The sequence below is a fragment of the Polypterus senegalus genome, chromosome 12, assembly GCF_016835505.1.
Source record: "Polypterus senegalus isolate Bchr_013 chromosome 12, ASM1683550v1, whole genome shotgun sequence".
Classification (NCBI taxonomy): Eukaryota; Metazoa; Chordata; class Cladistia; order Polypteriformes; family Polypteridae; genus Polypterus; species Polypterus senegalus.
Window position 1 is genome coordinate 82,577,014 of NC_053165.1, and position 19,859 is coordinate 82,596,872.

The 19,859-nt window shown below is 42.8% G+C and overlaps 1 protein-coding gene across 1 annotated transcript in view; it reads left to right on the plus strand.

Annotated features, from left to right (window-relative positions):
* Positions 1–1,216: 1,216 nt before the first annotated feature.
* The window catches only part of ecsit (ECSIT signaling integrator), a 20,585-nt gene continuing 1,942 nt past the window's right edge, over positions 1,217–19,859 (plus strand). The window contains exons 1-7 of the mRNA XM_039772676.1: positions 1,217–1,273; positions 7,501–7,637; positions 7,740–8,154; positions 9,818–10,041; positions 12,242–12,299; positions 12,757–12,905; positions 18,668–18,773. Of these exons, the coding sequence (XP_039628610.1) occupies positions 7,527–7,637; positions 7,740–8,154; positions 9,818–10,041; positions 12,242–12,299; positions 12,757–12,905; positions 18,668–18,773 (1,063 nt within the window). The 5' untranslated portion in view covers positions 1,217–1,273; positions 7,501–7,526. The remainder of the gene's footprint in view (positions 1,274–7,500; positions 7,638–7,739; positions 8,155–9,817; positions 10,042–12,241; positions 12,300–12,756; positions 12,906–18,667; positions 18,774–19,859) is intronic.

The following is a 19,859-nucleotide window of genomic DNA, read 5'->3' on the forward strand; positions in this document are numbered from 1 at the left end:
AATCCAAGAGCCTATAATTTATGGGAGTCGATTATTAAAAAAAAAAAAATGAATTGGCAGAAAGCTTGGTGAATTGTTAATTTCCCTCCATTACCAAAAGGTCTGTGAAATTCAGTATAAAATTCTTCCTAAAACATACCCATTGAATGCCCTTAAAATAAAATAAGTTAATTACACATTTTGTAACTCCCAAGCAGAAGTTTAATACATTTATTTATTGTCCCATCTCTAGAAATCTGTAAAGAAATGTCTCCCAGAAATTTTTCTTTTTTTTAACTAAAGCATTATTATTTTCTTTTATGAGAACAAATCTATTATCCATCCATCCATCCATTCTCCAACCCGCTATATCCTAACTACAGGGTCACGGGGGTCTGCTGGAGCCAATCCCAGCCAACACAGGGCACAAGGCAGGAAACAAACCCGGGGCAGGGTGCCAACCCACCTCAGACAAACCTATTAATTATTTCACTTCTTTTTTATATTAATTTTTAAATATTAATTGTGAATATTACATTTATAAGCATAAGATGTAGTCCTTTATGTAACTTTTCCTTACTGCGTGAAGTCTTTTTGAGTTCATTACAAACCACAAAGATGCTCAAAGCGTTCCCGTCTGCTACTCAATGATTTCTGGCCTAATGAGGAGGTTACTGTTGTTGTCCATTTTATTTATCTTTATTTGTATTTCATATTTTAATGTGTGATACAGTGGCTTAGGCTTTGGACTTCAAACTCTGACGGTGTCGGTTCAAATCCCACTACTGACACTAAGCAAGTCACTTCACCTGCCTGTGCTTCGGCTAGCAAAAGAAATGTAAACCGGTGCATCTCCAATGAGGTGAGTCGCCTTGGATAAACATGTCAAAAACATTTGCATTATTTATATATACATTTTAAAATGAGTTTTACTAATTTTATATTTAAAGCTTTATTGCTCAAATAGAGAATTAAAAAAAACTTGCTTGTTTGCATTTTGTTGTGGTAAATAATTAATCGAATACAGTTTGTTGGTTGAAAACTATACCTTTTAAATCGTAACTTTACAGTCAGTGGTGGGTTTGAAAAATAAATATTGAAAGCCCTCGCTTTTGGCCCCACCTAGTGACGAAGGGTGGCAATGGCAGGTCAAAGTTCGCACCTCGCGGAACAAAAAATTCCGGACTGTATTTCTAGGGGACCGCTACAGGCTGACCCACTCGGAAATGGGAAAGCGGATTTGGTTTATTAACATGGCGGCCCCCAGCAGCATTACCGTGGCTGAAGGAGAATGGTGATTTTTCTTTTTCTCCGTGATGACTGCAGTTTAATTTCCTTTCAAAAAGTGTAAGTCGGTGGTATGTCGACAGAAAATGTTGTGCTTATTTTATATAAACAGTTAGCGTCAATCGAAGATATGACGGTAGCTAAAATAATCCAGCGTGTAGTTTTTATGCTCGGTGCTTTTCCTTTTCGCGTGAACCTGCTGTCAATTAGCTCGTTTCGTATGGTTTTATTCTTGTTGTGCAGTGCTTTGTTAGTATCGGAGCAGCTAAAGATGTTTTGAGGGGCTTTCCGCTTTCTTCCGCCGACCCTGTCAGTACACGGCAGGCGCCTGGACGCGCTGGTCTGCTCCTCTCTTCCTTTCACTCCATTCTGGTAGTCCAGGTAAAGCCATCCCAATTACCCCCTCCACCTCTGCTGTATTCTTCTTTAATCCTGGATGCTCTCCTGTCTCAAACTACTTTCGTTATGTCGAAGGGGACTATTTACGAGTCATGTAGGGCGCCGTTCGTTTGAATGAAGCATCCAAGTTGGACTTGAAAAGCAACTGCAGAGTCCATTTAAAAGATGAAGCCGAAATGAGCGTCGCAGATGACACCGAAAGTTACGTACTACGTCAAGCATACTAGCCGGCTTAAGACCCCCAAATGAATGAAAAACGCTAGCAGGTAAGCGCCTCTAAATGCTGCAGCTGTCGAACTGGATCTGCTGGTCAGTTGTATATGTCGGTCAGTAATATGATGTCTTTTGGTTTTATAATGTAACTTTTATTATCTGTCTATGTGCCTGCCATATATAGGCTTTCTTAATCCGGGAGCCTGTCCTATAGCTCCTTTTACTTCGAGATGTGTGTGTTTATGTATATGTACCTGTATGTATGTATAGGGTGTTCCAGATCTAACTATGCAATTCTTATTACGCGATAACTTAAATTTATTACATTGAAAATCACCCGAAATATCCCGGACCATGAAGAGGTGTGCGAACTGACGACATGAAGAAACGACCCCGCTAAATCAGTCATCAAGACGATCTGGACCACCCTGTATATATGTATGTATATATCTGTTAACGCCTGTCACGTTGTCCACTTTTCTTTATCTGCCTGCTCGCCTGCCACCATATAGCTACTTTTTGTTAGATAAGATAAAGTGTGTGTGTATGTATGTATATATATGTATTTAATATATTTAAATATATTTAATATATTTAATATATTTAAATATATTATTTATATATTTATTTAATATATATATTAAATAAATAAATAAATAATGTAAAAAACTAAAAGGAGCAATAGGACAGGCAGATCAAACAAAGGGGTGCAATAGGACAGGCAGATTAAACAAAGGGGTGCAATAGGACAGGCAGATTAAACAAAGGGGTGCAATAGGACAGATGTAGATACACATATGGTGCCTTTATATCTGATGTATTGCACCCCTTTAAACCTTTCTGCCTACCATGTGGCTCATTATCTATCCATCCATTATCCAACCCGCTATATCCTAACTACACGGTCACGGGAGGTCTGCTGGAGACAAGCCCACCGCAGGGTACACATACCTAGCACACACTAGGGACAATTTAGGATCGCCAATGCACCTAACCTGCATGTCTTTGGACTGTGGGAGGAAACCCACGCAGACACGGGGAGAACATGCATTTTTGAACAGGTATGCACACAGTCCCTCTATCTACATCTGTCCTTTTTTGTATTCCTTTGTTTAATCTCTTTATGCTTGCCTGTCATGTAGCTCCTGTTATTGATATACATATGTAATTCCCCGTCTATCTACAGTAATGCCTTTCTTGTTAATAATATATCTCATTTTTTAGTCTTGCCTAATATCTGTTTTAGAGAGCCTTTCATAGATCTGTCTGTCACATTGCACCCCTTGCTGTGTTTGTCTGCCTGCATGCTTGTCTGTCCCGTTGCTCCTTTTATTTAGAGATGTACGCCGATAAGCCACAACATTAAAACTGCCTGCCTAGTACAGGGGTAGAACCTCTAGTCACAAACGTCTCTGAACACGTACAAATCGGGTTATGACCAAAAAGATTGCCAAAATTTTGCATCTGTTCACGACCACACGCTCTAGTGGCGAACAAAAACACTGGCGGCCATGTTCCCTATGTGCGTTCGTAAGCGCCAACGATTTCCCATTCTCCTTTTTCCGTTTTGTTTTGTTTGCATATACAGGGCCTAACAAAGCAGCTGATGCTGCAAAAGGAGTTACAATGTCACCCAAGCAGAGGCCTCAAGTGCTGGAAGAAGTGAAAAAACTGTTGCTAGTGTGGCTGAATGAGAAGCACCTTGTAGGGGATAGCGTAAGCCGGGTGATCGCATGCGAGAAAGCCAGGACGGTTCGTGACGATTTGTTTGGGGGGGAAAAAAATAAAATAAAATCCTTCTTCGAGTGGCAAAGATGAGGCATTTAAAGCCAGGAGAGGATGGTTTGAAAAGTTTTGCAAGAGAAGTGGCATTTTAATTTTTTCCCCCTGTGCTTAAAACTCTAAAGTGTTTACAGCAAGCGGTGCCCGTAAGCGTTTAGCACAAACTCTTACAATGTTAGTTTTCTCTGTTGTTCAAGGGTTTCTTAGTGTTATGCAATGTTTTTACATTTAGTTTACTATTAACCTGTGCATTCTATGGTATAATTTAACTATTTTTGTACTTTAAAACAAATATATATATTTACAGCAGTTCGTATGGTCTGGAACGAAATAATTGTATTTACATACAATCTTATGGAGAAATTACGTTCGGGTCGCGTCCAGAGTTTTGAAACGAATTACGGTCGTGACCACAGGTGCGTAGGTCCCCCTCGTGCACCAAAACAGCTGTGACCCTGTTGAGGCGTGGAGACATAGATGGCCTGCAACACTCTTTTTAGGTAGGTGGCACGTGTCAAAGTGACATCCACATGAATGCCAGGACCCCCAAGTTTCCCAGCAGACCATTTCCCACGGCATCAAACTGCTTCTGCCAGCTTGCCTTCTTCCCTTAGTGCCCCCCTGCTGCCATCTCTTCCCCCTGGTGAACCTTCTTCCGTTGTTCCATGGTCCCGTTCTGACGCTCCTGTGCCCACTGTAGGTGCTTTCGATGGTGGATATGGGTCAGCATGGGCACACTATGGCTACACAATCTGCAATGCACTATGTGCTCTGACACTTTTCTCTATCCTGGCCAGCTTTAAGCTTTTTCTGAAATTTGTTCTACAGTAGCTCTTCTGTGGTATTGGACCAGACTTGTTAGCCTTCACTCCTCACGCGCATCAGTGAGCTTTGGGGACCCATGACCAGTTCCAGTTTGCCGGTTGACCAGGTGTCTTTCCTTGGACCATTTTTGCTAGGTACTAATCACTGCATACTGGCAACACCCTTCAAGACCTGCTGTTTTTGGAGATGCTCTGACCCAGTGGTCCAGCCGCCACAGTGTGGCTCTTGTCCAAGTCGCTCAGATCCTTACGCTTGCCCACGTTTCCAACACCTCGCCTTTCAGAACTGACTGTACACTTGCTACCTAATACATCCCCATGCCTGAACAGGTGCCCCTTGTAACGAGGTCATCGATGGCATTCACTTCACCTGTCAGTGGTTTGATCGACGGTGCTGACTGGTGTGTGTTTTAGGAAGACACTGAGCACTGGAGAGATTCCAAAGGACTGGAAAATGGCAAATATCATCTCATTATACTGTATAAAAAGGGTGACGGGGCAGATCCAAGCAACTATAGGCCAGTAAGCTTAACGTGCATCACAGGAAAATTAATGGAAGAAATTATTAAGGATAAGATTGAGCAACACATGGCAAGGACAGGAGTTATTAGGAACAGTCAGTGTGGGCTCAGAAGAGGGAGGTCGTGTTTTACTAACATGCTGGAATTCTATGAGGTTGCAACAAAAGCATACGATCAAAGTGGAGCTTATGATATTATTTATCTGGACTTTCAGAAAGCATTTGATAAGGTGCCACGTGAGAGGTTGGCCATCCAGTTTAAAGAAGTGGGAGTTCAGGGTGATGTTTTAGATGGGTGCAGAATTGGCTGAGACACAGGAACCTCATCAGAATATTAAGAGTGGTGTCCAGCAGGGGTCGCTGCTATTTTTAATATATATAAATGATTTAGATAGGAATATAAGTAACAAGCTGGTTAAATTTTCAGATGATACCAAGATAGGTGGATTAGCAGATAATTTGGAATCCGTTATATCATCACAGAAGGACTTGGACAGCAGACAGAATTGGGCAGATTTGTGGCAGATGAAATTTAATGTCAGTAAATGTAAAGAATTACACATAGGAAGTAAAAATGTGAGGTTTGAATACACAATGGGCGGTCAGAAAATCTAAAGTCCACCTTATGAGGATTTAGGAGTCATAGTGGACTCTACGCTATCAACTTCCCGACAGTGTTGAGAAGCCATTAAGAAGGCTAACAGGTTATATAGCGCCTTGACGTGTGGAGTACAAGTCCCAGGAGGTTCTGCTCAACCTTTATAATGCACTGGTGAGGCCTCATCTTGAGTACTGGGTGCAGTTTTGGTCTCCAGGCTACAAAAAGGACATAACAGCGCTAGAAAAGGTCCAGAGAAGAGCGACTAGACCAGGGGTCCTCAATCCCAGTCCTGGAGGGCCGCAATGGCTGCAGGTTTTTGTTCTGACCTGGTTGCTTAATTAGAAAGCAGTTCTTGCCAATAAAGCACTAACAAGCTATGAAATTAAATTAACTCTGCTATGTCAGCTCATTCTCATATCCTAGATTTTCTTTCCCTTTCTATCGTGCAAATGATTTGAAGGCTAAAATGGACGAGTAATTCTCAGTCCTTCACTTTTTTCTCTTCATTTTTCTTCCAAGATTTAATTAAACCCAATAGTGCAGATAAATACACACAGGTGTAAATGTAAATAGGCTAAATGGAGAAATGCTGCTCTCTCTTGTCATTTGCATGTTATTGATAATAAGGAGCAATTCAAATAGCTGTTTAAGACAAAATTAAGCAATAAGGGCTCAAAATCACTAAAGTGAAGCAGAAGTGTTACTTTAGCAATAAGTGCTTTTTATTAAGCAACTGGGTTGGAGCAAAAACCTGCAGCCACTGCGGCTCTCCAGGGCCGTGATTGAGGACCCCTGGACTAGGCTGATTCCAGGGCTACAGGGGTTGAGTTATGAAGAAAGATTAAAAGAGTTGAGCCTTTACAGTTTAAGCAAAAGAAGACTAAGAGGTGCCATGACTGAAGTATTTAAAATTATGAAGGGAATTAACAGTACAGTGGATCGAGACTTGTATTTTAAAATGAGTTCATCAAGAACACGGGGACACAGTTGGAAACTTGTGAAGGGTAAATTTCGCACAAACATTAGGAAGTTTTTCTTTACACAAAGAACGATAGACACTTGGAATAAGCGACCAAGTAGTGTGGTGGACAGTAAGATGTTATGGACTTTCAAAACTCGACTTGATGTTTTCTTGGAAGAAACAAGTGGATAGGACTGGCGAGCTTTGTTGGACTGAATGGCCTGTTCTCGTCTAGAGTGTCCTAATGTTCTAATATAGCGTCTCTGTCTGTCTCTATCTCATACTGCACTCCTTTACGGAGGGGGGGGCACAAAAATATATATATATTTTTTTTAAATCGTATATTTCTCGGAACATTTCCAAAATCTAATCGCCCTCCAAATGCTCTTCCTGAGGTGCAACACACTTGTCCCACCATTTTTTCCATCGTTCAAAACTGTTCTGAGGCTCTCGCAAAGTGGTACATCCTGAGAAGGCTTTCCTTTAAGGGCCCTCTTCATTCTTGGAAATAAGAAAAAGTCACCGGGTGGAAGGTCCGGGGAGTGGGGGGCCTTTGTCATCCTGTTTTTTTTTTTTTTTTTTTTGTGAGAAACTGCTGCACACTCAATGCTGCGTTGTCGTGATGCAGAAGCCACTCGCCCGACTGCCGCAATTCGGGTCGTTTTCTCCGCACTTCACCACACGATTGCCTGAGCGCTTCAAGGACGCCACTTGGCCAATCGATGCGGAGGGCGGTCTACCACACGCATCTAGCAGCAAACGTCGGCACTAACGCCACTCCAGAAAATAAATTCTCGTTATTTTTGCCCCCCTGGTATATCTCTTTGCCTGCTTGTCTGCCATGCAGCTCTTTCTCCAATCCTGACACTTCTTTCTGTCTGCCCGTCTCTCTTGAAAATGCTTTTTTTTTTTACTTTTTCTCCATCTCTTGCAGGGTCTCGTCCACCATGTGCGTCTAAGATGAATGCCACCAGGTTCCTGTTTCATACCAGAAGCTTGCGTCTGCCACTGTTGTGCGTTGGAGGTCTGCGCAATAAAAGTGTATCCTCTGGCCCCATTGCTGTGCGTCAGGTGAGTTGTAACTCACAATAGAAAGGTGTGTCAGGTGTTTGTCTAAGCTGATTTAAAATTTCCAAATGTGTCCCATTTATTTATTTTATTCCCCCCCCCCAGGTCCTCAGCAGTGACCACTGCGCCAGGAGATGTTTGTGTAGCAAGCCTGTTTTTAGCCGTGACCCAAGCCAAAGCGAGGAATCCCAGGATAAGCCCAACAAAAGTCTGATCAGCTATGACGATCTGTTTGAACGAGCAGCCGTGGACTCCAAGAACAAGGCGACGTTCAGCCGCGTCCTCGACGTCTTTAAGAACAAGGATGTTCGCCGCCGAGGACACGTGGAGTTTATCTATGTGGCGCTGAAGAAGATGGCAGAGTTTGGGGTGGAGCGAGACCTCGCCGTCTACAATAAGCTGTTAGATGTTTTCCCCAAGGAGGTCTTCATTCCCCGAAACTTCATCCAGCGGATGTTTAACCACTACCCCCGCCAGCAGGAGTGCGGTGTGCAGATTTTAGAGCAGATGGAAAGCTACGGTATGAACAGACTTGTCTGTGCGGCCTTCATTGTAGGGTGGGAGTCTACTTGGGAAAGCTGGGGGGTTTCCTGGTAATTAACCTAAAAGTGTTGTCATGGATGTGCAGGGAGGAAATGTTTAAAAAAAAAAAAAAATGGAGATCTGTGAAGTGACCACACTGTCTTTGGACCACTACTACAGCATTCAGACCCCTTCACTTTCTGCCCACTTTAGTGTGTGTGTAGATTTAAATTTACAAGGATAAATTTGCCCACCAATGTACTCCCAGTAACCCATGACGACAAAGTGAATGCACGTTTTTCAGAAAGGTTTGCAAATTTATTACAAACAAAACAATCAAGAAGTGAAATCCCATTTAAACAAGAAACCTTGGGAGTTTCCAGTCAATGTGCCTTCGCTTCCAGGCCGCACGGCTCGCTTTTTTAAATGCTTGAAATTCTTATAAAACCGTCAACATTTTCCCAAGCAACCAGTAGGAACTGGTCAACTACAGCCTCGGGGCCTGGCATACAAAAGGTCAAATCGGCATCCTGGCTGGGAGACCAGAGCCACAGAGCCACCCCCATGGTGCGGTGTGATGCGCCAGGTGGCACTCCACCTTCAAACTGACCAATGCCAGCAATGGGAGGAAAACGGAGACTGGCAGAAGCTAATCCCAAATAGAGCCTCCTGCCCTCCACTGTCTCAAGAACTGGGGCTCAAAGATTAGACAAGGGTGTCGAACTCCGGGCCTGGAGGGCCGCAGTGGCTGCAGGTTTTCATTCTAACCCTTAATCTGTGACCAGTTTACACTGCTAATTAACTTTGTTTCCCTTCATTTTAATAGCCTTGTTTTTAAGGATTTAGTCCTCTGAATTCTTTTTTTTTTTTTTCTTTCATTAAATGACAGCCAAACAGAAATGAGATTTGAAGTGAGCCAATCAATGACAAGCGGCGTCTGGCCTCAAACTCCATTTCATTTCAGCAGATGACCAGCTAAACTGGGATTTCAAACTCGACCAATTTCACTCCAACTAATCTCTTAATTAGAAGTCGATGCTTGCTGATAATTAAACTCGTTGTTTAATGCCATGGCTTGTTGCTGCACTCATTCTGCCACAGCAGACGTTTCCAAAACTGTTGATTTTGTTTTTTCTAAGAACACCATCAAGATGTTTTGGTGACCCGAGAGATCAGCCTTACTGAGACTTTCACATTTCTTTATTTTCACATATTGTGTGATGGACACGGGTGAGCTGATCATGTGGCGGCTTGTTTTGTGTCTCATTATTGCTTGGCTGCTAGTTTAAGGAAAAATAAACACCAAAGGGGTCAAGTTAATTAAAAGTAAGGTAAAATAAATGAATTAGCAGCAAAAACTGGCCACTAATTAAGAAGATGGTTTGAATGAAAACCTGCAGCCACTGCGGCCCTCCAGGACCGGAATTTGACACCCCTGCCTTAGACCTCATCATTCTGAGTGACACCAAAGTCCTTTGTGCAAAACTCAATGCTAGTACAGCCGCTGCAGTCCCATCATCACTGACTCGGTGACATAACAATAAAATGTTCACTGGACCCACTGTGCTCTAGTTGCATGATTAGGAATTGCTTTACCAAATTTTGTTCCCACTATGAGAGGCCCTATACAGACTCATGAATCTATTTGCTTGTTGTGGCAGGAGTGATGCCCAACGTGGAAACCAAAGTGCTCCTGATCCAGATTTTTGGGAAGAAGAGCCACCCCATACGAAAATACCAGCGTCTGATGTATTGGTTCCCACGGTTCAAGCATGTGAATCCATATCCTGTGCCACGTGAACTCCCCCAGGACCCTGTTGACCTGGCACGGTTTAGCTTGCACCGAATAGCTGCTGACCTGAACGCCAAGGTGACGCTTTATCAGGTAGGTTGATATTTGCGTGACACGGCCAATGTTTGCCAATTTTGTTTTTTTAACCATGCTTCTGCCTTGCAGTTAGGAGACCCGGGTTCACTTCCCAGGTCCTCCCTGTGTGGAGTTTGCATGTTCTCCCTGTCCAAAGACATGCAGGTTAGGTGCATTGGCGATCCTAAATTGTTCCTAGTGTGTGTGTGTCCTGCGGTGGGCTGGCACCCTTCCCGGGATTTGTTCCTGCCTTGCGCCCTGTGTTGGCCGGGATTGGCTCCAGCAGACCCTCCCCATCCCCCCGTCCCCCTGTGTTAGGATTTAGCGGGTTGGACAATGACTGACTGACCACGCTTCTTTTAACTTCACCTGTTTGTCTGGTATGAATCTTGTAATATATATATTTAACCCACTTCCTAATGTGCAAATGATTTGAAATGTTGCACACTTACTCACTTCCTATGACAATACATGAATCAATAATCAGTTTCACTAATTGAACGATTAATCCATGTTAAGGAATGAAATTTTCATATGAAGATTTCACCAACGAATGGCGCAAGTAACAGATAGAAATATTAAAGGAAGTGTTAAAATGTTGATTACACAATTATACTAAAACAAACCCAACACTAAAAGGTTGAGAATAAAATGTATATAAAAAAAATACTTTTTGAAAACCACGCTTAAGTTAAAAAGTGTACTAAAGTTAAAAATAAGTCTCCTACATCACTCGTAAAATAAAAGCGGTGGCGGTTTTCATCAATTAAAATCTTCACAAAAGCGTCCATGCTTTTATTTTACGAGTGATGTAGGAGAGACTTATTTTTAACTTTTTAGTACACTTTTTAACTTAAGTGTGGTTTTTAAAAAGTGTTTGTTTTTATATATATATATATATATATATATATATATATATATATATATATATATATATATATATATATATATATATATATATATATATTTTTTTTTTTTTTTTTTTTTTTTTTTTCACCTCTCCATACACTTCCACACATTTCTGTTGTGGAAATAAGTTGTCAAATTGACACAAATTCCAAACAACATTTTATGGCTGTGATAAACTTATAATAATAATTATAATAATCACCATCATTTTAAATGTTAGTATACTTTCTTGAGATATAACGTCTATCTTAAAGGAATACTCCATCCAAACTAGGGACTTCACCCCCTGCTCACAAACCCCCGGGGGCGGGCGCTGGGTGCCTGTTATGTCTCAGCTCAGCCTCTCGAAGGGCATCGCGGTGTCCCTCCATTAGAGAAAGCAATTGTATTTACAGAGATTGTATACAAAAGAGTACGAGGGGCACAGGAAGAAGACCATTTGGTCCTTAGTTACCTCTACAGATATAAAATTCAACGTCTGTCTGTCCACATTTCACGAGAGAACTACTTAATGGATTTAGATTGGGGTTTTTTCTAGAATTTGCTTGAACGTTCCAGTTGATTTTGCGACTTCCCTCATCACATGAAGTATCATCATTCACTTGCGGTACTGATTTATTTGTGCAAATCCGAAAGAGAGAGAGAGAGGCTGCGGTGCGAGGCCCTCCTCATTCACAGTTTATCCTGTAGTCAAGTTTCCAAGTCTACCTCTCGCCACGTGTTGGAGCATTCCTTGCCTCCGCTTAGCTAGAGATACCAGTTTGTTCAGCAGACATCTTAATCTAGAGATTGTTAAGGAGTAACGTTTTGACGTTTTTGAGAGAGAGATCAGAGCTACGTGTGTTTTTGAGGGTACCTGCTGATTGCCAGAGATATCACTTGAAACAGGACAGCAAGGAGGGGCCCACCCAGCTCCCCACTCCTGACGTCCCGCTTCCCCCTGGGCTCTTCAGCCCTCAGCCTCTGTGTTGGATTAGTGTGAATATATCGCTCCTGCAAGCGAACTGTTTTACTTAGCGTGATGAGAGAAATCACAAAATCAACTGGAATTTTCAAGCAAATTCTAGAAAAAAAACCCGATCTAAATCCATTAAGTAGTTCTCTCGTGAAAAGCAATGAACTGGTCCCAGTTGTTTCCTGCCTTACACCCAATTCTGCCAGTACAGGCTTCAGCCCCCTGGCATCATGAACTGGATTACATGGGTTGGAGAATTTACATGTACGTATTGCCATGTTTAATTTTAATAACTGAGGTCCAGATTAGTAGGCAGCATTGCGTTTTCTGACTTGTATTCTTTCCTCCTTTCAGATGCCTTCCTCTGACTACAGTGAAGATGGGAGTTTGGTGTGTCAGCCGTATATCGTGGGTAAGCAATGTTCATCTGTATTGATGGGGACCTTTAAGGAAACCCACCTGGAATTGCAGCCCCTTAGCGTTGGCCTTACAGTGAGCTGGGGGGTTCATTCAGGTGTGGCTCCCCGGCCCTCTGTCTGATGCCGAATTCTATACATTTCAAGTTCAAGTGTACACATACAGTAATATATACATTACTTTATACAACACTTGAACTGGCTCCCTGTTCTGTGTCGTCAAGATCGACTCCTCCACTCGTGACCCCGAACCAAGCTAAGTGGTGTTGAGAATGAGATTATGGGCTGTGTGTTTAAATCAGTATCTGGACTCTGTGATTCGAGGGCGGCTGCCACTTCAGACTAAGGCGTAACGATTAATAAATTACAAGGTGCGGTTCATTACTCCGTTTTCTGTCTCTTTGTATCTTGTACTGCATTGGCTAATGCCAGCTATTTTTTCATAACCCCTAGGAATCCAGAGCCCTGACCAGCGGGAAGTTCTAGCCAAGCACAGACCAGACCGTCCAGTTTTTGTGGAAGGACCCTTTCCTTTGTGGCTAAGGAGGACCTGTGTGTATTATTATGTCCTACGGGCTGACCCTCTGCCCCCTGAAGAAAAGGTTTGTGCGTGCGCGGCTCTGTTTTATCTGGAATATTAAAACCAAAGGGGCATATTTGTTTTGGAAGGAAATACTTGATGTGTTACAGATTTATTCTGGACCAAATCAGTCGACGAATTAACAGAATTGATGTATTGACGATTAAATAGAATTAGACTAACGGTAGTACGTCACTCGCTTGGTTGAGTGTCCACCGACAGGTTTACATAGATAGATGCTTTATTAATCCCAAGGGGAAATTCACATACTCCAGCAGCAGCATACTGATAAACAATATTAAATTAAAGAGTGATAAAAAATGGAGGTAAAACAGACTAACTTTGTCTAATGTTACATTTTAAGTGATTCACTTAGGGCAGGGGTGTCCAATTCCGGGCCTGGAGGGCCACAGTGGCTGCAGGTTTTCATTCGAACACTTTACATAATCAGTGAGCAGGTTTCACTGCTGATTAACTTCTTTTTCCTTTATTTTAATAGCCCTGTTTTGAAGGATTCAGTCCTCTCAATTGTTTCTTTTCTTCATTAAATGGCATCCAAACAGAAATGAGACGTGATACGAGCCAACAGGTGACCAGCTAAATTGGGGCTTCAGACTCCAGCCAATTTCAGTCCAATCGCTTTCTTAATTAGAAGCTGATTCTTGCTGTTAATTAAACCTGTTAGTGTGACTGTGGTGAGGCCTGCGGTAGGAGTGACGGAGGTGTGATTACATCAGGGATCAGCTCTGAGCCCTTTCTTATTTGCAATGGTGATGGACAGGTTGACAGACGAGATTAGACAGGAGTTTCTGTGGACTGTGATGTTTGCTGATGACATTGTGATCTGTAGTGAGAGTAGGGAGCAGGTTGAGGAGACCCTGGAGATCTGCTCTAGAGAGGAGAGGAATGAAGGTCAGTAGGAACACCAAGACCAAATACATGTGTGTGAATGAGAGGGAGGAAGGTCCGTGGAATGGTGAGAATGAGGGAGTAGAGTTGGCAAAGGTGGGTGAGTTTTAATACTTGGCATCAACAGTACAGAGAAATGGGGATTGTGGAAGAGAAGTGAAGAAGAAAGTGCAGGCAGAGTGGAATGGGTGGAGAAGAGTGTCGGGACTGATTTGTGATAGATGGGTATCGGCAAGAGTGAAAGGGAAGATCTACAGGACGGTAGCAAGACCGACTATGTTATATGGGCTGGAGACGGTGGCACAGGTGGGAGAACTGAAGGTGGCGGAGTTAAAGATGTTAAGATGCGCACTGGGGAAGATGAGGATGGATAGGATTAGAAATGAGGACATTCGAGGGTCCGCTCAGGTTGGACTGTTTGGGAGACAAAGTCAGAGAGGCGAGATTGTGTTGGTTTGGACATGTGCAGAGGAGAGATGGTGGGTATATTGGGAGTAGGGTGCTAAGGATAGAGCTGCCAGGGAAGAGGAGACGAGGAAGGCCTAAGAGGTTTATGGATGTGGTGAGAAAGGACATGCAGGTGATCTGAGTGACAGAGCAAGATGGAGAGGACAGGAAGATATGGAAGAAGATGATCCGCTGTGGCAACCCCTAATGGGAACAGCCGAACCAAGAAGAAGAATTTAAGTTAATTCAGTTCCACATCTTGCTGCTGCTCTTGTTCTGCCACAGCAGACGTTTCCAAAACTGATTTTTCTGTTTTTTCTAAGAACATTGTCAAAATTCTGGTGACCTGAGAGATCGACCTTCCCGAGACTTTCACCTTTCTTTATTTTCAGATATTGTGTGATGGGCACAGATGAGCTGGTCAGGTGGTGGCTCGTTTTGTGTCTCATTATTGTTTGGCTGCTAATTAAGGAAAAAGACAACTAAGGGGCCTGAGTCAAGTTAATTAAAATGAAGGCAAAAGGAGTTAATTGATAGATACTTTATTAATCCCAAGGAGAAATTCACATAATCCAGCAGCAGTATACTGATACAAAAACAATATAAAATTAAATAGTAATAAAAATGAAGGTAAAAGCAGACAATGACTTTAAATAATGTTAGCATTTACTCTCCCGGATGGAATTGAAGAGTCGCATAGTGTGAGGGAGGAACGATCTCCTCAATCTGTCAGTGGAGCAAGACAGTGACAAAAGTCTGTCACTGAAGCTACTCCTCTGCCTGGAGATGACACTGTTAAGTGGATGCAGTGGATTCTTCATGATTGACAGGAGTTTGCTCAGCGCCCGTCGCTCTGCTACAGATGTTAAACTGTCCAACTTTACTCCAATAGAGCCTGCCTTCTTAACAAGTTTGTCCAGGCGTGAGGTGTCTTTCATCTTTATGCTGCCTCCCCAGCACACCACCGTATAGAAGAGGGCGCTCGCCACAACTGTCAGAACATCTGCAGCATTTTATTACAGATGTTGAAGGACGCCAGCCTTCTAAGGAAGTATAGTCGGCTCTGACCTTTCTTACACAGAGCATCAGTATTGGCAGTCCAGTCCAATTTATCATCCAGCTGCACTCCCAGGTATTTATAGGTCTGCACCCTCTGCACAGTCACCTCTGATGATCACGGGGTCCATGAGGGGCCTGGGCCTCCTAAAATCCACCACCAGCTCCTTGGTTTTGCTGGTGTTCAGGTGTAAGTGGTTTGAGTCGCACCATTTTAACAAAGTCTTTGATTAGGTTCCTATACTCCTGATTCAGCCCACGATAGCAGTGTCGTCAGTGAACATTTGCACGTGGCAGGACTTAAGAGTCGTATTGGAAGTCTGATGTATATAGATTGAACAGGACCGGAGAAAGTCCAGTCCTCTGCAGCGCTCCTGTGTTGCTGACCACAGTGTCAGACCTGCAGTTCCCAAGACGTACATATTGAGGTCTGTCTGTAAGATAGTCCACGATCCATGGCACCAGGTTTGAATCTACTCCCATCTCTGTCAGCTTGTCTCTAAGGAGCAGAGGTTGGATGGTGTTGAAGGTGATAGAGGAGTCCAAAAACATAATTCATACAGCACCACTGCCTCTGTCCAAGTGGGAGAGGGATGGGTGTAGCATGTAGATGATGGCATCCTCCACTCCCACCTTCTCCTGGTATGCGAACTGCAGAGGGTCGAGGGCGTGGCGGACCTGTGGCCTCAAGTGGTGAAGCAGCAGCAGCCGCTCCATGGTCTTCATCACATGTGACATTAGAGCGACAGGCAGGAAGTCATTCAGCTCACTAGGACGTGATACCTTTGGGACTGGGGTGATACAAGATGTTTTCCGAAGACTTGGGACTCGCAGCAAAAACTGGTCACTAATGAATAAGATGGTTAGAATGAAAACCTGTGGCCCTCCAGGACTGGAGTTTGACACCCATGACTTAGGGCCACACAGTGATTTACGGGTGGAAAACGCACGGCTGCACTTTTAATTTAAACTTTGACGTCTTGGTTGCAACTGTGAGAACCTGACTTGCACAATTTACATGCACTTGCAGTACATACACGGCTAAGTGCTTTGAGCATTGGAAAGGTGCTATATAAATAAAATGTATTATTAACATTACTCGATATGTTAATCCATGAAGTTGTATTTATTTATTCATTCCATCTTTTAATGATTTAACTTAACATTCAAATTGCTGTCCGGATCTCCAGTTGGAGTTCAGTCAGCAACAGTACCTTTTGGTTTAGTTTTTTTTTTTTTTTATTTGTTGGGCTACACACTCTCAATGGCCACCAGTTTGTGAGCCTCCCTTCAAGTGACGGAGTTCAGACGTTTCATTGCTAACAGGAGCCTCAAATGGGCACATAGCCATTGCCAAATGTGATGGAGAGCTCCGTCATTTGAAATGTGGCCTTGTCATGAGATGACATGAAGTTTCTACTCCTCTAGATCGGCCCTGGTCAACTGTAATTGCTTTTATTGTTTCGTGGAAGCATCATCACCATGAAGTGGCAGACCACACAAACTCCTAGAGTGGGGCGGGGGGCCATTCAGAGAGTAGAAGTGCATGAACGTCACCCATCCCATGTTGCAGCACTTGCAGCAGAGGCTCAAACTGCCTTTGGAAGCAATGTCAACCACAAGAACTGTACGTCGGGAGCTTTGTGAAATGCACACGCGAGTGAGATCTCTGTGCGTGATGTTGGGTGCCATTGGGAGTGGACTAAAGTGCGCCGTCATTGGAATCGGGAGCAGCGTGAACGTCTGGTGTAGAGTGACAAATCACTCTAACAGCTGGCATTCAGAACAATTCTGGATTTGGTGGATGACAAAAGAGTGCTACCTTCAGGATGACGTGCCTACTGCCCAGTTTGGTGGAGAAGAGGGAATGGCAGGGTTTGGGGTAGGCCCCTTGGTTCTAGCGTAGGCTACTGTTAATACTACTGCATACAAAGATCATTTTAGACAACTGTGTGCTGCTAACTTTGTGACAACAGTTTAGAGAAGACCATTTTCTGTTCCAGCAGGACTCTGCACAAAACCAGGTCCACAATGAGAAGGAGGACCTCTAGTGGCTTGCATGGGGCCCTGACCTCAACCCTGTCAAGCTATGGCATGAATTGGTCAGCCAGCTCTTCACATCCAGCATCAGTCCTTGACCACACAAATGATTCTTTGGCTGAATGGGCACAAATTCTGACAGACGCACTCCACAATCTTCTGAAAGGAATTCCGAGAAGAATTGAGGCTTTACAGAGGGGCCGCCTCCATATTAATAAATCTTTACATTCTGCTTTTCCTCGTTCCTCAAAGCTCTTTTACGTAGAAAGTAGTAAGCCACTTCAGCCACCACCAATGTGCAGCATCCACCTGGAGGATGCTATGGCAGCCATTTTTGCACCAGTACGTTCACCACACATTAGCTATTAGGTGGGGTGAAGGGAGATTGTTGGCCATTTAGGGACAGGGGACCAGAATGACTAAGCCATGATGGGCAGTTTAGCCAGGACATCGGAATACACTCTACAATGGGTTTTATGACCAGAGAGAGTCGGGACCTCGGTTTAAGTCTCACTGCACTGGGACCCCTACCCAGACCACAGGGTAAGAGCCACCAATGGTCTTACTAACACCTCTTCCAGCAGCAGCCCAAACTTTTCCTAGATGGACTCCCCGCCAAGTCCTGGCCGGCCCTAAACAGACTTAGCTTCAAGTGGATGAGCTCTTCTGAAGTGCAGGTGGTACGTCTACCGGCCATAGTTTTGAAATGAGATGTCCAACTCGCTCACATAGGCACGACAGACGGTTGTCAACAAAACCTTTGGCCATTTAGTGTACAGTTCCTTCATATTTTATAGTATCAAATGTTTGTAAAATTTACCTTCAATAAAGGCATCTTCCAAATATGGAAATGAGCAACAAAACAACCGCATCCTCAATGTATCGTCAACAACAGAAAACCAAAGCTCACCAGCTGCTCCTGTGATACGTCGGAGGTTTGTGATTGGAGAGTAACACTTAAGAACTGAAGTAAAATAGTTTATAAATGATTTGGTTCAATTTGTATTCTGGTTCTCTCTCCATTCACAAAACAATGTTTATTGGTTAACAATCCCATCAGCGTGTTGTCGCCATTTGCAAATCAAATGATGGACCAGTTTGCTGCTTGTCAGTCATTCCACATCTTCCCTATGATCGTCTCCACATTGGTACCACCGCGATCAATGGAAGTAAACCCACCGAGTGTAAAATCAAAGCACTGCGAGTCTGAAGGGTGTACTTGCTTATGGACGGGAGACACAGATATATGTAATGTTAAACTGTGACTTTTTATTGTACGATTTTTAAATCTTTTTTTTAATTCACCTGTACTCATATCTTGGTGACTGTCAGGTGGAGGAGCCAGTGGATCCAGAAAGGAACTTCTTTTACCCATTAGAGCTGGACCTGGACTATGACAGAGACCTCGGTGATGATGAAGACTTTGATGTGGATGAAGGTAATCTCACCATGGCCAGGGATTTTCAGTTACTTTCACAGATACATGCACACATTATTTCCTTAAACTGTTAGGATATGTACTGTACATATTTTATATATAACACACACACAGAGTATGATGAATTAAATTGAAGCCAATATATTTAAGAAATACTTATGAATGATTTTTTAAATATGCTATAATTCCAGGCAGTGTGGTTGAGTGGTTAAGGCTTTGAAGATAGGATTTCAAATCCTGCCACTGACCCTGTGTGACCACACGCAAGCCACTTCCCCTGCCTGTGCTCCAACTGGAAACACAAAAGAAATGTCACCGGTTGCAAGTCACATTGGATAAAGGTGTCCACCAAATAAGAAGTAATAATTATTATGTCAAGGTGCTCTGGGGGTCCTTAACCCAATGTTTCCCAACCTCGGTCCCGGGGGCACACTGTGGCTGCAGGTTTTTGTTCCAGCCAGATTCCTAATTGGTGACAACGCCTGATAACACTGATCTCATTTAATTAACTGGTATTATTTTTCTTTTCTTCTACATTCAGAAAAGCACAGCAGCATGGTTTTTACATTTAAAAATATTTCTGCTTTTGCCAACGATTTAAATGCTTAACTCTCTTTTGATGATTTCATTCTATTTTGCCCTTTCTCTCTGTGCAGTTTTCCCCCTTCGTTGTATGTTAATAATGACACTTAAAAATGAGCAGAGCAGACACGCTGGCAACCAACGCAGAATAATTAAAGGCTGCATCTACTTTAGCATCAGACGCACTAATTAGTAAATAAAGGATAAAGTAAACAAATTAGAACACATAGAAAAGTAGAATGAAAATTAAGATGAAAATATTGTTAAAAAGAAAAAATACATTATTCCCATATAACTCCTTGGTACATTTTAATATATAAAGATAGATAGATACTTTATTAATCCCAAGGGGAAATTCACATAATCCAGCAGCAGTATACTGATACAAAGAAACAAAAAAAAAATGTAATCAAAAAGTAATAAAAATGCATGTAAAAACAGACAATAACTTTGAATAATGTTAGCATTTAGTCCCCGGGTGGAATTGAAGAGTCGCATAGTGTG